The following is a 17,335-nucleotide window of genomic DNA, read 5'->3' on the forward strand; positions in this document are numbered from 1 at the left end:
CGACCCACCTCCACCCCGTCTCCGCCTCTTCCATCTACAACTCTCTCTGCTGCATCGTTCTCTGGTCTCCCATACCACCACCAGTGTCCAGGCTCCGGGGGAAGACATCTCCAACTCTAACCTGCCCATCCATACTAACTTTAATTCATATGTCAATGTCTACTGCCGGGGTCTGATCGCCAAAAATAGCACGTATGTCAACAAATCTTTCCAATCGCTGCTTTCCAGTCCATCCAGGTTGAATTACTGGTTTGCTAATATTTACCTTTTTCTTTGTAACAAGTGACTTTCTCCACTGTGAAACCAATGAGGTCATATCTCATCTAATATGTTTTAGTTTAAAAAAATAATAATAAGATTATGTGTTATTGTTGGGTAATAATAAGCTTTTTCTGCAGCTCTTTTCTCTACTTTTTATACCAGTCTATGGATAATGTTTGCTCAAGGGTGGATTTCTATGATAAAACATTCAATTACGATCTCTTTAGAAAGACATGTCCTGTATATCCTTTTAGTATCAGCCTACTACATAATGAAATTATACTATCCACACAGATTTGAAAGAGGTCTTAAAACTTTGAACTTTCTTGTTGCTCCTTTTGTCACTTTTTTTAATGGAGAACAAGTAAAAAGGGCAATGACCCTCCCTCCTTCTGTATGAAGACAAGCCTGAAAGAAACATGAGGCTTGAACTATGGTCTGTCCTCACTTTAAAAACCACGGCAAATCACTTGAAGCCTGTGCTCTCCTGAAAATGCATCTCTCCAAACGCACTACATTCTCGATCCCCTCGTGCCCCGCCCCCAAATTTCAAAATACTCCTCATTAGAAAATAGCTTTGTACATTCTCTGTACAGCTCTTACGCCTTTATTTCTGTGGTCATTTCTATCGGCTCAGAATATGAACAAAGAGAAATAAAAACTCTGGGCTTCCTTGACAGTGTCAGGCGCTTACATTCAACATTCAAAGCCGGGTGGCGTCCGCTTTAAAATACAGTATCTATCTGCTAAAAATTGGAAGAAATTTAAATACGAACAAGGGACGTCCTGTCAGTCTTCCTCCTCACCCAACTCAAATAATATTTTTTCCAGTCCAGATGTGTCTTCTCTGTGATAAAAGTTAGTCGATGTTGATTGTTAAGTCCACTCCAAACGGTGCTCGGGGGGGAACAGAGGGGGGGTGAACGGGTCAGCGCCACAGGGAGGCGAGGTTAGTGTTTTCGGGGAGGTACAACCACAGCACCAGGGGCAGCGACAGAGCCACGAAGGGCCAGGAGATGCCGCTGGCGCAGTGGGGCATGGAGCAGCCTTTGGGGGGCGCTCTCGTCAGGTGTTTACCCAGCTCCAGGTAGTTCCGGGCCAAGAACTTCAGCAGCTCGTCCAGGAGGATCACGGGCATGGAGATCTTCAGCACCATCAGCCACTGCGTCGAGTCCAGGGGCGTGATCTGGAAGATGACCTGCCACAGAGTAGGGGAAACGTTATAACAGGCACACAAGGGGTTAATAACTTACATTTACAGGCACAACAAGAGGTTAATAACTTACATTTACAGGCAGAACAAGAGGTTGATAACTTACATAAGCGAGACAACAGGGTAGCTTTACTTTTTGTCTAGGAAGTCAATACTAAAATCAACTCTAGTCTAGAGGAGACCATGATTTTGATTATTGTATTTAAAGACATTTAAGCATTGTCACCACTGTCAAAGAAACTCAGATTTCACATGTGTTGAAATCCAATCTAATGCGGACGAAGACATTAAAAGCCTTAGTTTTTATAATAAACTGATGCGTCACAGCTGAGTCATCGCCACACTGGCACAGACAGCTTTCCATTGACTTAAAGTGGCAGAAATTGATCAATGTCTCTAAAAGTTTGAAATGACTTAATTAAACCAGCATCATTTCCAAACACAAACTAATTTACTCAACATCCTTCAGTCACTAGAGGAGTTTTTTTATATTGCATTGTGTCACACCTGTAACATAATCACAGTTGCTATTCAGTCATTAGGATTTGAGACATTTTTATGCTTTAAGATGTTGCTGCATTTTGTGCAGTACCCTGTATATGTAGTAATTCCTTTCTGCCTGTCTGTGTCAGCAAAAAAGTGACAAAGGCAGGATAGATCAGTTAGCACTTTTGTGCTTTCAATTTAGATTCATATTGGATTCACATAATCTAATATGATGGGGGGTGGCATTTTTGTCACTTGACTCACTAAAGTCAAGTGACTCACTATTTTTCCGGACAAAAAAACGAGGCCCTACACAGACCAGACCGCCTTTGCTCTGCCCGATCCCATCAGATCTCGGAATCTAAGCAGGAAGGGCCTGGTATGGTGGGTTGGTACTTGGATGGGAGACCATTTGGGAACACCAGGAAGCCTGGGTAAATGTAGTGTGAGTTTGTTGGTGGTCGGCACAGATTGGCAGCCTCGCGTCGGTCGGTCTACCCCAGGGCAGCTGTGGCTACATAGTATGGTGTGAATGAATAATGCACAAAATTGTAAAGCGCCTATGAGTGTCTGGAAAAGCACTATATAAGACTAATGTAATATTATGATTATCATTATTGTACCTGACTTTGTAAAATTACAAACAATGAAAGCCACTAAATTAAAATATTAGTTGTGGTCCAAACTCATTCCTAACTTTCCTAACATATTTGTAGCATCCCAATTCACAAGGACAAGTTTATTTGCACATTTCACTACAAAAGCAGGATGACTTTTCAGGGTCACTTTCACACAAATGCAAGAAAACTAGTCTGCAGGTTCATGATATTGATATAAATGCTATAATTAGCAGTGTTTTTTGCCACAAATGTCTGTGCTTACAATATAACAAAAGAGGATTTCGTTCCACTACTAGAAAGAAAAAAAATCAGGTCGAGTGCCTTCAACAATTTGCAAAATGTCTTCACCTGTGATTTTGAAAACGTTTTAAATAATACACGATCTGAAGTACGAGTGAAACTCACTGGCAGAGGCTCGACGTAGAGAATGAGGAAGTGCAGAGACATGGAGAGACAGATGGCGCCCAGAAGCCAGACGTTCTCCCAGGGAGGCATCCGCAGCAGGGACTGGTTCTCAGACAAACTGCAGCACAAAACACAGGTTAAAAATGAACGATGAGACATTTATCACTCATTTAAACATGTAATACCGACACCGACCTGTTGAGGGCGTTGCACATCTCTATGGTAACTAGCACAGACAGAGCCATCGTCATGGGATACGGCGACTCGAACACGGTGCAGTCCAGACCCTCGAAGTCCGGGCTGTCAGGGTCACACTGGAGGAAGTGGCTCTGAGGGGGAACAGAGATTCAGCTCAGTCCTGCAGTGAGTGGGATGAGTTTGTTCTGGAGCTATTTTTAAAGCACAAATGCTGTTATGCTGTCACTCATCTGTGCCCACTCCTCAGCTTTTCGAGCTTAACCATAAACATGATTTAAATGCTAGATTTTGACTTTGTTCGGTCATTGCAGGGCACTAACCAGTTGGTAGAAAGAGATTTGAGGTCCGTCATCTGAAATAATAAACCACCAGGCAGCGGCGCCCACCGTCGCAGCTCCAACGTAACCTGAACACAGCGCACAATTCAATGAAATAAACTTCAAAACCATACCTCTGAAATATGCAAACATGTAATAAACAAATAATAGCGGCAGTAGTGAAAGTAATGTTATATAATGGCTCTGCTTATATCACTCTTTCTAAGTTTTCAAAGCGCTTTGCATTTTTCCATTCATTATAAGTTTCTGCTGACCTCCAATGGCGAGGTATCTGAAGAAAAGCCAGCCGGAGATGAGTGGCTCTTTGGCGTTTCGTGGCGGTTTCTCCATGATATCAAGGTCTGGTGGGTTAAAGCCCAGAGCCGTGGCGGGAAGTCCGTCAGTGACCAGATTCACCCACAGCAACTGCACCGGGATCAGCGCCTCCGGGAAACCAAGAGCTGCCGTCAGGAAGATACTAAAGAGACACAAAACATATTATCTATTACAATAAAAAGAAAGACATTTAAAATAATGACATGATAACATATTGTTTGACATGTTGCCCAGCCCTGCATCCAAATTCAAAACTATATATAGATAAATATAGACAGCAAAGCGTCATACAAGGAGGCGTGGCCTAGCTGACGGGGAGGAAATCCTCTCAGGGGAATCACAATTTTTCACTCCTTTTTGCCACTTTCTGGCAGACTATAAACATATCAAACACAAACCAATAAAGTCAAAAGCGGGTCTATACTGATGTTTTTTCATAGCCAATGGTTCAGAAGCGTAAAACTGATCTTGTTGCTAATGTTAGCATATGTAGCATGAAGCTAACGTTAGATTCCTGGGTTAAATTGTCCGTTTTTAAGTATTTATGGGCTGTTTAACCATTTTGCTCTTCTCCATTTAGTCTTTATTTAGTAGAAAAATATACATTTGTTATAGTAATGGTGGAGAAATGGGAGAAAGTAGTAATTTTCCCTTCTTTGTTTTCCCCCGCTTGCAAACATGACCATATATGGGCAATTCCAAAGACGCCGTCTGTATCAATATCTTGTGTGCACTGACCAGACGACCTCCCCCACATTAGAGGAGATGAGGTATCTGATGAACTGCTTCATGTTGTTGTAAATGGCTCGTCCCTCTTCAACCGCGGCCACAATGGAGGAGAAGTTGTCGTCGGCGAGGACCATCTCTGAGGCGGATTTGGCCACAGCGGTTCCAGAGCCCATCGCGATGCCGATCTCTGCCTTCTTCAGGGCTGGGGCGTCGTTCACACCATCGCCTGTCTGAGGTCAGAACAACAACAGTATACTGTTAGGCTTTTCTTTGTTATTTTCCTGATTTGTATTCACTTTTATCATATATAGCTTTATACATAGATTTATTTACTATCAGTTCATTCCTATATTCAAGTTTTACCACTGACCATAGCCGTGATCTCATCGAACCCCTGCAGATACTCCACAATCTTAGACTTGTGTGAGGGTTCAACTCTTGCGTAGCAGCGGGCCACGGTCACGGCCTCACGCTGTTTCGCAGGGGACAGCTCGTCAAACTCTCTCCCGGTGTAGGCCATTTTCTCCACGTCGTCGTCCTCGGTCAGAATCCCGATGCGGCGGCAGATGGCGACGGCGGTGCCCTTGTTATCGCCGGTGATCATGATGACGCGGATCCCGGCCTGACGGCACAGGTTGATGGAGGCCGCCACCTCCTGCCGCGGAGGGTCCAGCATCCCCACACAGCCCACGAACGTCAGGTCAGACTGGACAAGGACACAACACATAGAATGACTTTTATATCACTCTTTCAAGTGAAAAACACACAGGCAAGGCAACTATAATGGAAGTGCAAAATCTACTGAAAAGATCCTTTATTTAACCAGAATAGTCACAAGTTTTTTGTAATAGGGAAACCATAGTACTTCTAAGAAACCTTCTTGTTAAGAACCTCTGTGCCACCGTGTCGCAGCATTTTGGAAGAGTATTTCAAAGTGCTTCCAGATAGTTTTAGCTTTTGGCACAGCTCATGACTTTCATAAATTAAAAGGCCAGATAGTTAAGCCATAAACTCCTCTGCAATATTTCAATCCACTTTCCCCTGACTTCCCACATTATTAAGGTTGGCAAATTGGCAGGAACACTATCATCAAATCATAATCTTCATCAAATTAGACCAAATTAAATTGTGATAAGATATGTGGCAGTAAGTATAAAAGTCTTTAATACCTCATACTCTGAGAACTTGGCGGTATCCGTCAGCACCATGTCGTCCATCTTTGGGGGGGTGTCCCTTGTGGCCAGGGCCAGGCAGCGCAGCGTGTCTCGGCCCGTCCCGTATTCACGGATCACAGACAGGATCTTCTCCTTGATGCTTTTGGTAAGAGGGACTTTGCTGTTGCCCACTCTGACATGAGTGCACCGGTCGATCACTCCCTCCGGGGCTCCCTTCACAAACATTTTGCCCATAGAGGAGCGGGACTTGTTGGGGGTGCAGTAGACGGACATGGACTTTCGGTCACGTGAAAACTCAAGTGTGAACTCCTTCTTCATCAGCTGCTTGATCACCTGCTCCAACAAAGACCCAGGATTAATCAACTGGTCAAGAAGCGATGTCATTATGGACATTACACAACACAATCTATGTTTGGAGGGTAGTTGAAGAAATTTTGGAGCACAGGGGGCACATGTGAGGAACAGTGGGCAACTGCAAACATGAACAAGGCGTCTATTTCACATTGCTACAACCACTGAAAGCAGTTGATTTTGCATTTAGTTTGAAAATTGTGAATGATTAATGACAGCTTTTATGCTTTATTGACCGTTTTATTGGATTAATCTTTTAATATTGGTTTTAACTAAATTCTCCCATTGTATTGTTTATTTGTAAGGCACATATAGTGTAAAAAGCGTCTTACAAATAAACATGCTTGCTTGCAGTGCAGCACCCAGGGACCCATTGCCTGAACTTGAGCTTGGTCAGAATTCCCCAAGATGGAGGATTTAACTACTTGTGCACATTTTGGGTTGACCCGAGTATGTCTGTATTGCCTGATGAGATATCAGTACCCCAGCTTCATTTCATTGTCCCATCGTTTCTTATCACACCAAAATGTGCAGCTATATTTGACATCCTGATCTCCCGAGTGCAGAGTCAGTCCAGAGCGCTGACTCAGACACATGTGAAGCTGCAGTGTGGGCCGCGGTGGGACCGGTGTCTGTCACTCACAGAGTTGCAGGCGTTTGCTCGATCGATCTTGGACAGACTGTGCACTTCAGTGTCAAACACGTTCATTTTCTCCACCAGGCAGGTCAGGGCGGTCTCTGTGGCCTCACCGACTTTCTCATACACTCCTTTCACCTGGGAATACGAGAAGTTTACAGTGTCTGTTTTCAGTGTAACTCAAGCTGAGGATTAAAGATGTTTCTACCTCATTAAAGTCCAAAGAGGAGTCGTTACACAGCGCGCAGATAGTGGCCAGTTCAACCAGGCCGTCGAACTGGGAGGTTTTCACTTGTTTACCGTCTTGGTACCTAAAAAGAAGCTTAGCATTACTCCAAAATATGGCAAATATGCAAATGTTTAACAGTTTTTATATACAGTATTTGTGTTAAATTCAATATGCTGTGTGTACTACCACAAGTGAGTCAAATTTACAGCTTTCTTGATGATAATGTGCCATTGTGAATGTGCAAATTATAATTAAACACTGTCTATAACAAAACTCTGTTGTATCCAATACCGTTTTTCACATTAACATCATGATTATGTGTTGGTTTAAGAACTGCAGTACCGTGTAGCCGATAGTCTGCTCTGGGTAAGGCTGCAGCACACTTAACAGTACACTACTAAGTCCTCGGTGTCATGGGTTTGACTCCCAGCTCTGACAATTTGCTGAATGTCTTTCCTGGTCTTCGCCCCCTTTCAACGCCCTGAGATGTTCTGCCTAATAAAGCTGACGGCCCAAAGAAACTGCAGTACCTTCAGCAAATGGACTGTGTGTAAACTAGTTTTCTGTTTACCAAAATCATTAGCTTTATTAACTTGTTTAATAAACTCCCCTGGATTTAAATAAATGTGATCTGGGGTTTCTGCAGTTGGTCAGGTCTAGCTTCCGTTCCTATTCCTATTCCATCAGTGGATTTCTTCTTCCCTGATGGCATGGGCATATTCCAAGATGACAAAGCCAGGATTCATCTGGCTCACATCGTGAAAAAGTAGTTCAGGGAACATTAGACGTCATTTTCTCACATGGATCGGCCACAGAGTCAGGATCTTAATTGAGACTATTTGGGATGTGCAAGATCTTGGTGAAAAATTGAGGCCACACTGGATCTTTTCACATTGCAGAAGCTTATTGAAACAATGCCACTACAATGAAATCATAGACTAACATTTTACGTAGGTTGCGTCGGTGCACCCAAATATTTTAAGTCAAAGGTGCAGAACTAATGGATTTCACTCCATTTTAAAATAATTGTTTATTATACTATTACTGCATGTAGCTAAAGTTTTATCCTCAAGTTGTTTTAATTCATGGGACAATTGAATTTTAGTATCTTGAACAAGTTTGGCTATTTATGACTGACATATTTATGACTGACAAATAATTATGAAATAAGGGGAAATCGAAATGTAGCCTAAAGGTTTTCCAAAAATAATTTATATTAGCTTAAGTTTATCCATCCGTGATCAGCTCTCTGCTCTGGGCTCACATCATGGATATTTGCTTTGGGATCTCCACTTGGACAGTTTTTGTTACGTTTTAACCCTGGAAATAAGATTTAACCTGGACCAGGACACGTGGAGATGAGAGATTACGGCGAGGCCTACGTGATCTTTCTGCAACTTTGTGACACACGTCCATCTCGTCTTTGGGCTAACACTGAACTTACTCATTCAGACTCATTCTTTCCCTGGTGGATGTAACTCTGGACACACCGGTTTTCTTCTAATCTACCTGCTCCACCGATAAGCATCTACTCCGCGCTCAGACATGCAGCAGCCGCCACTGACGCGCCTCTGTGGCCCGTGAGATCTACTGCGGGCTATAACATGTTTAATTATCTTACCGCCAAGTTTTGTAATCCTTGTATAACTGCAACTGCCTAATCGCTAAAATGGTTTTAACTTGGTATCACTACCAAAGCGAAATCAATAGTAGGAAAAGCCTGTATAAAAGGCAATGATATTTAGTCTATTAAAACAAGATGACAATGCATCTAAAAAAACACATCTATAACTGCTGCTAATGATGAAAGCTTCGCTGAAATCATTCTGTGTTGTCCATGTTGCTCCTGAAGTTGTACGTATGGTCTGAAGCCGTTCTGAGGCATTGGAGCGAGGAGTCTGCCCTTGTTCACAGATGTAGTGATCTTAAAATGCTCATCTGACAAAATTCTCCTTTGTGTTACAGCTGTGCACATCCTGATCAGTGCTTACAGTGATGAGAATTTTCAGGACAAATGTGTAAGTGAAAGTGAAAATTTAAGGTGCGACCAGGAGTGTGAGGCAAGTGTGTTCAGGCAGTGTATATACTAGTAAAGACACAACACACTAAACTACAAACGTTGATCACATCATTCCTGAAAGTTGACATTAATGCTCTTATTTGGGTTGCCCTTTGTCATGAAACTTTGAAGGTGCCGTAAAAGCCACATCAAAGCACAATAGAAGAAAAACACTGATTTCGGTTCCCAGTGCGACATTTGTTTGTGTGTGTTATCTCTAATAAATCATCTTTGAGCGTCTGAAGTGATTCAATTTCCTGCTCTGGGACTGTGTAGGACCGGTGTTTGTTGTTGCACTCACACTTCTCCCTCTGGAGCGTAGGTCGACCCTGTGACGGTGAACTCGCTCAGGGAGCAGCTGTCCCCTTCGGCTTTGTGGAGGATGAACATCTGCAAAACAAAAACAAACCACAATTTTCCCATAAACGAACACCATTTTCAGCAGCATTTCGGACTGTTCCGCGTTTGTCCCAGCAGGGGGCGGCAACAGCACCAGAAAGTAAAGACGAAGAGGAGCGTGGGCCAGGAGGAGACAGACCAACACTTCCACAGAGAGAGACGAAGAGCAGGCTTTGACCCATCATAACTTTGTATAAATATCACTTTTGTACATTCAAAAACGATTGGTCTTTTTACCAGCCGTTTGATCAACAATATCATAATAACGGTTCTAGAAATCCAAAGATAACATACAGTAGCTGTGCTCCTGTTAACTGACTCGAAAGATCTGTATCAAAGAATCAAAGAACTAACAGCAAAGGAAGTGCAAGCATCAATTACAACAAAGATCTTGCTCCTGCACAGAACGCTCCACTTAGATGTTATGTTTCCTGCTTGTTATTGAGTCCACTCCAAGTCTCTTATTTTTCTGCTGTAAAATATAATTCAATTTAATTAGGAAGTGTTTTTCCCTATAAAATGCAAACGTCTATTAAAAAGCACTCCTCTGACATAACAGTAACGGCGCTGGTTTTCCTCTTCAAGTACGGTGTGGTAGACTTTTTTCTTTGTCCCACTAGGGAAATTGACCCATCCATCAATGCCAGTGGGGCAACCTGTCAGGAGCAGTATACCCTTCCTCTGATCTTGAGCCAAGGTCCCGGTTTGTAAAGTCGCAAGCGTTAGCCTTGTGTGCATGCTTTCCAGGTTGATGGGGAAACCAGAGCAGCCTGAGAAAACCCACCAGAGCGTAGAGAGAACAGTTTGTTTGGAGCGAAGTTTACACTTTGAATTAAGGAAATGGAAGCTGATGCTCTCAGTCAGTTAATTCCTGACAATAAACTGGACGTAAAAACACTATAATGATGTGAAAATCTGCAATTACTGTGGCTGAAAATGCCTGACCACTTAAATGTATCTGTTTCTATCTATCCATCTATAGGGGTTTCTATAGGCAGCAGTGAATCAAATGTAATGCTTTTTAATGCCATTTCAATCCCCAAATACTATATTTGTATTTCCACAAATGCAATAAATCTGTGCATATTCTGTTTCTTAAGATTTGCAAACATTCCATCAAACTTTCGATATTCAAAAGCAAACTGGACACAACAAGCAACTTTTGAGCGAAACATTGTGGACAGTTTCAGCCAAAACTGCAGCACTAGAAAAATATCCATCTTAAAAGGAACAGGCCTGGCAGATATGTTCTTACCTTAGCTTAGACGAGTTGATGCGTAACTGTCTGGTCTCTAACGTTGTTATCATTTAGCCTCTCCCAGCATATTCCTATGGCTCCAAACTGGGGTGAAGTTAGAAGCGACCAAGCTCTTCCACGTTTAATAAAGTTTAACTTAACTTAACCCCAGTTTGGAGCTATAGGAATATATTGGGAGAGGTTAAATGCTAACCACAACTTTGGTCTATTTGCGTGACTGAAGACCAGACAGTTACGCATCAACTAAGCTGCTGATGTTGAATTTGAGTCGGTTTGAACAACTCTAAGAAAAAATCCTAATACCAACGGAATAAGCATAAATCCCACTTGAGATGTTTGAACGTAACTTTTGGATTTTCAACAAAATTACGCAACGCCACTATTTTCCACCAAAGAAAATATGATTTCATGCCATTTTGAGTTTGAATTTAGAGCCTTTTAAAGACTTTTCATTTGGGTCACTTCATTTGATGCCTTTAATGCCCCACAGAAACCCTGTATATCCTCATCTCACACTCCCCCCCCGGTGTATGAAGAGCAGCTTTGACAAATATCTTTTCTTATCTAATTTAGGCAGCATGGCATTTAAACGGCTGCATGGACGTTGTACAAAGGTAGAGCCATTGATGAGTATTAAAATGTACAGTAAGACAATTTACTACACTCTGCGATCCATGGATTCAATTTGCATGTATCTTCAAAGACTTCAGAGCCCGGGAGATAAACACTTTGTCTGGTTTAATGAATGGCCCGCTGCGGCTGCCTATAAATCTCTAAAAGCAGAAGCAATTGCTCAGGAGTTTATCAATGCCACAGAAACTGCATTTGAACCCCGGCAAACGAAGACAATACAACCATTAGTGCTGCAGGAATAATCGCAAATGAGCTGAAATTTGAATGGTCAGTCTTTTCCAAACTCCATAACGTCTTTAGCAGTTCACATTATGGTCTTGTCTCAAACGTTAATGCCCCTGGACATGTAGAAAAGTGCATGATACATTGATAGTGTCTTCTTTATGTTGGACCACGCCGCAGGAGGATGCCACACACACAGAAAGCGGAGGAAATGCTTGCTTGGGATTTTTTTCTTTTTTTTTTTTTTCCCTCCTCTCTGTGACGCAGGGAAAGTTATGCAACAGCAGCAGTGCAAGTCACCGGCACTTCATGAAGATCACAGACAGCTCCGTTCAAAAATGACCCCGTAATATAAACGCTGGATGTGTCTGTTTGCTTTTGGGAGGGCTATCAACTTGAATCTCACGGAGGAAAAGAGGGAAAACAAACAGCAGAGCAGCCGAGCCGCTCAGCAATGCACCAAATGTGTCAAGTCTCTCATGATGCCTTTTGTAATGCAGTTTAGTTCAATGTGTCAACTTTGTCCTGCAGAGGGGGCTAGTAAGTTGGTTTTACTAATGAAATAGGTTTAAGAAATGACATTAGACTTGTGGATGGGGAAATAACTGTGTGTGTAGTTACTAAAGTAGAAGTACAGAGTATTGTGTAGTATTATGTAGACACAGGAGGTGAGGCGGGTTGATTTCAGTGGCTAATTTAGTATATACTGTACAGTCCATAATGTTATCTTTTCTCTGTATGTGCTTGTCATGTGGTAGGACTGACAGTAAAGTGAACTTCTTCAAAGCCTCGTGTGTGTGTTTTCCCACTCACTCTGCACACAGACATCTGGTTGGTGGTCAGCGTCCCCGTCTTGTCGGAGCAGATGACCGAGGTGCAGCCCAGGGTCTCCACAGAGGGCAGGCTGCGCACGATGGCGTTTTTCTTGGCCATGCGGCGCGTCCCGAGTGCCAGGCAGGTGGTGATGACGGCGGGCAGCCCCTCGGGGATGGCGGCCACGGCGAGGGCCACGGCGATCTTGAAGTAGTACACGGCGCCCCTGATCCACGAGCCGCCGTGCACCGGGTCGTTGAAGTGTCCGATGTTGATGATCCACACGGCGATGCAGATGATGGAGATGACCTTGGAGAGCTGCTGCCCGAACTCGTCCAGCTTCTGCTGCAGAGGCGTCTTGTCCTGCTCCGTGGCCACCATCTCGTCACGAATCTTACCGATCTCGGTGTTCACACCTGTCGCCACCACAACGCCCACGGCTTTCCCAGCCGCGATGTTCGTGCCCTGGGAAGAGATGCGTGTTTTTAAAGTGAGAGAAATGAAGACTGTGAAATAGGAAATTGCCAAATGTGGTTACTGTGGTTATTAGAGCTGTGCAATGCACTGAATCTGAAACAAATCATTATTAAACTATGTTAAATAAAGTATTGATGAGGTGCTTATCAATGGACAGGTCGACAGCTTTCTGTGGCAGCTACAGCTCTGTGTTTGGATTTTCAGGGAAAAAATCTGAATCTATTTTGTGGAGAAGAAAAACATTCATTTGTTTTTGTAGCTGAGGCTTACTTAATGGTGCATTATGCAACATTTTATGCAAAAAAACAAAACAAAAGTTGATATTTGTGTGTATTTGAGCTTGTAGTGTCCCAGTGTGGCTGTATGAGTGGTCAGGATGGTGCCTTCACTTTCCATCCCAGTGGTCTCTAAGACGCTCCAAGATCAATTGTTAGAAAGGTTTTCACTGATGACGGCAGAAACCCTACCAAACAATTGATCCAGTGGTTCCCAACCTTTTTTGTCTCATGCATCTCTTGAGTTGTTCATTTATACTCCGAGAACCCCCTACCTCAAGTAGTTCCAATATTACTACAAAGTGACCACCTTCCCTCTACCAACTGTGCAACAGTGGCGCAGATGGTAGAGCGGGTCTCACGATCAGAAGGTCAGGGGTTCGAATCCCAGCTCCTGAAGATGTACACTGTTGTTGTGTCCTTGGGCAAAACACTTCACCAACTGTGCCTCCAGTGTCTGCGTACATGGGTGTATGAATGAGAGTGTGAATGGGTGACTGGTTCCTTACTGTAAAGTGCTTTGGGCCTGATGAAGGTAGAAAAGCGCTATTTAAGTTGAGACCTTTTACCATTTAAACTAAAGCATTGAATAGTGTCCTGTGTTAAAAAATGAAGCAACATTACTCTCAAATCGGATCTTTTATTGAAAAACACAATTGAAACTAACTTTCCTTGGAAATTCTACTCAGTTTCACTTTCTTTTCTATTCTGAGGGGGTCCCTGTACCCCTGGTTGAGAAACACTGCTACCACCGTGATCAAAAGTAAAGGTGCCATGCTGACCACTCAGCTGCTGGGTCACTACAAGGTCAAAGACGCACAAAAAGTTGCAATACACCTTAAAAGGACTAGGCCACCGTTTTTACATACTGAGATATGTTCTTTCCTTAGCTTTGACGAGTTCTTTAGGACCTGTCTGGTCTTCCCCCGTGCCTTCAATCACGTAAACACAGCGCAGACGGCGTTAGCATTTAGCCTCTCCCTCTCTCCACTATAGCTCCATAACAGGTCAAGATAGAAGCTACCAAGCTCTTCCACGTTTTCCCTATTTAAATATAGTTACATGAAGTGTTACACTACAAAGTATAATTACACAAAATTAAACAATGTTGATTTTCTAAGCGGATAAAAGGGGGATCTATATTGTAAGGCGTAATAATACCAGGAGTAGTTTGGCATCCGCACAGTAAAGTGAAGATTGAAGATTGAGATGAAGATATTTAAATAGGGAAAACGTGGAAGAGCTTGGTAGCTTCTATCTTGACATGTTTTGGAGCTATAGTGGAGAGAGGGAGAGGCTAAATGCTAACGCCGTCTGCGCTGTGTTTACGTGACTGAAGGCACGGGTGAAGACCAGACAGGTCCTAAAGAACTCGTCAAAGCTAAGGTAAGAACATATCTCAGTATGTAAAAACGGTGGCCTATTCCTTTAAAGTCTCTCTTGTACATGTTCATGAACAGTGTTGTTGGGATTACTCCATTAAAGTAATCTAACTAAAGATTACTCAGTGTAAAAGTGGAGTAAAAAAGGATGAAACCATGCTGTGTAGACTTGCCCCACTTACTATTAACATCTTGTTTCCTGCACTAAACCGACAACAGACCACGATATTCTCTGCTTTCGACGAGATAAGCACAACATAATCTGTATAAATGGCATGTGTTTTTTTTTTTTTTTTCAGACATTTTATGAGTAATAAGAAAAGTAAATATATAATAAATATATAATATAAAGTAATTATTTTTGATAAGGAATTAAAATCATATTAACTGTTTTGCTATTGTAATCCTGTTATATTAATCTGCACCACAAGCAACACTGTTCATGGACGATATTAGTTAAAGCCATATCTACTGTTGAATTTAATTGGGTAAATCAAAAATCTGGATCAAAACTCAAGATGGATCAAAATAAGTTGGTGTTCAATGTAGGGAAGATGCTCGAGCCATAGATTTAGCTACTTTATACTTTCTCTTTGTGGTATGTCATTAAATTAAAACAATGCAATCTAAAACTACTGTAAGTAACAAATCCGCAAAACAATGACTGAAAGAGAAAAGTTACACCAATGAATTAGCCCTTTGAATATGTTTATAGCTTACAGTAATTATAGTCAGTCTGGATCATGTCAATAGTGAAGTATACTTAAGTCTGAAAGGAAGTGACACCTCTTTTGCTTCGTTTCGTTTCAGTTCATGTTTTCCTGTTAATAATGCTAGTAAAAAAAACAAAAAACAAGCAGCTTCACACCCGTCTCCTTAAACGCGCCGCCTCGAGGCTAATAAGACGTCATGAAGCACTTTCAAAGGAGAAATTGAATGTGGCGAGAGTGAACTCACAGAGAAGAGCATGTTCTTCTTGTCCTGATTGACCGCTCGAGGGTCAGGAACAGGATCCGTGTGTTTGATCACGGACACGGACTCCCCTGGAGAAGAAACAGTGTTTGTCAGATAGTTAGTGTTAAGTCAACAGTTAGATATGTTTGTTTAGCTACAGGCTTTACAGGAGCCTCATTATCAAAGAACAAAAAAAAAAAAAGTGTCTTACCGGTTAAAATGGACTGGTCGACCCGCAGGGTGGTGGACTTGATTGAACAGATCCGAATATCAGCGGGGACTTTATCTCCAACTAGGAAAAGAACACAAGAACACAACACATCAGCACACAAAGAGGCATCTGAGCAAAGTCAGACCACATGAGTTACAAAAGGCCTCGGCTCCAAATCGATTCCAAAGCTGTAAACTTTCCATAACGCCAGGCTCATTCTTTTTCGCTAATATCTAAGTTAATTCATATGTGATAAAATGGAAACCCGTCCTTCAATACTGATGGGGCAACCTGTCAGGTGCATCTTCTGGGTTGACTGTGGAGCACCTGGAGGAGAAGAAACCCACCCAGACATGAGCAAAACACGCAAATTCCACACAGTCCGGGACTAGAACCCTGTTTCGAGGAGAGAGCACCGACCACCGCACTGACAAAACTAACCACACTAATAAAATTCACACTGCAAATCCCACTATCACAAAGAGCAGTTGCCTCACAGCTCTGCACAAATATTGCTGATTTGACCAAACGGGACAGAGAACTGGTAATCACATTTCAAGCTGTAACTGTTACTTCCTTATATGTTGCGTCATTTTTTTAGATGTAGTTGTAAAAATGTAAAACGAAAACATAAGCCTCAAGGGAAACACCTGCGAAGTCTTTGTCTGCGTTTAACTTCACAAGACAAATTGCTGTGAGTTTTGTTGTTGGCAGTGGCTCAGGTCTGGAGTAAGCTGAACTGGCAAAGGAGGCTCATTACGGGGAGGGCATTGAGCAGCGTAGACAGGTCTTTGGAGGGGAGTGAAAGGAGAACCAAATAAAGCAGGAAACGAAATAATTGGCAAGTCTCTGAGGAGAAGCCTTATTCGGGAACAGAGGGACGTCGCTGACCCACTTTGGCTTCCTATTGGCACAGAAAGGCTCTCGGAAATGGGGAAATGGAACACTTCCACCAGCCTTCATATAGCCCGAGTCAGATAGAGACAAAAGCTGTGCCCAAGAATTAACTTCAGCCAAGAACATAGTACTTAACGGGCAACACAGGACACCAATGCCAGAGCTAAACATCCTAGAGGCTACACTTTGTTTAAATACTGACGTTAGAGAATCTGTAAACAGTTCATTAGTGGAAGAACACAACTGCAATTACTATCAACCAACTACATTATTTACATCTATTTACAGCATCAAAACCCTAAAGACAACATACATTAAAACATTTTGGGTATATCTTACGTTTTGCATTTGAAATAATGTCAAAGTGAAGAAAAGACAGTAAGAAGTGAAAGTCTGGGATCGTCAAGATTTCGAATTGACCGCCCCCTGCAGGCAGTGGTAGGAACGACACCTTATAAAACGTGGGAAAAAACACTTTACTTTCAGCTTATGGCATGATATGGTGCAGTAATTAACATTATGGGCTTTTAAAAGACAGATACAATTTTGTGCTCACCCTATGAAGAAATATGGGTATCGCTTTATATTAAGGTGTGCTCATTAAGTATGGCTCTTATGAAGTGCCTCTATTTAATTTGGTCATTTTATCATTAAAATAATTCCCGCGAGGCTGCGTTAGTCATGTCCAAATGAAGTTTTAACCTCGACTAGAAGCCATTGGAATATATTGTTTTATTTTGAAGCACAAAAAGCATTCCTTTGATGCGCTCTCTTTGTGGGACACCTGTTTCGTAATAC

General features: G+C 42.4%; 1 protein-coding gene across 2 annotated transcripts in view; it reads right to left on the minus strand.

Annotated features, from left to right (window-relative positions):
* Positions 1-386: 386 nt before the first annotated feature.
* Positions 387-17,335, minus strand: part of LOC306971040 (sarcoplasmic/endoplasmic reticulum calcium ATPase 2-like) — a 43,130-nt gene continuing 26,181 nt past the window's right edge. The window contains exons 6-20 of one of the 2 annotated variants that reach the window (XR_013793429.1): positions 15,641-15,721; positions 15,433-15,518; positions 12,342-12,806; positions 9,318-9,406; positions 6,937-7,039; positions 6,735-6,866; positions 5,735-6,073; positions 4,936-5,271; positions 4,575-4,795; positions 3,776-3,978; positions 3,504-3,589; positions 3,181-3,314; positions 2,986-3,103; positions 607-1,459; positions 387-568 (exon numbers count right to left, since the gene is read on the minus strand). Coding sequence is in view for 1 of the 2 variants with exons in the window: in XM_079567167.1 (XP_079423293.1) it covers positions 1,190-1,459; positions 2,986-3,103; positions 3,181-3,314; positions 3,504-3,589; positions 3,776-3,978; positions 4,575-4,795; positions 4,936-5,271; positions 5,735-6,073; positions 6,735-6,866; positions 6,937-7,039; positions 9,318-9,406; positions 12,342-12,806; positions 15,433-15,518; positions 15,641-15,721 (2,663 nt within the window). In the remaining variant the exon portion in view is untranslated. The other variant, XM_079567167.1, reaches the window with a different exon arrangement.

This window comes from Gobius niger, assembly GCF_951799975.1.
Source record: "Gobius niger genome assembly, chromosome: 1".
Classification (NCBI taxonomy): Eukaryota; Metazoa; Chordata; class Actinopteri; order Gobiiformes; family Gobiidae; genus Gobius; species Gobius niger.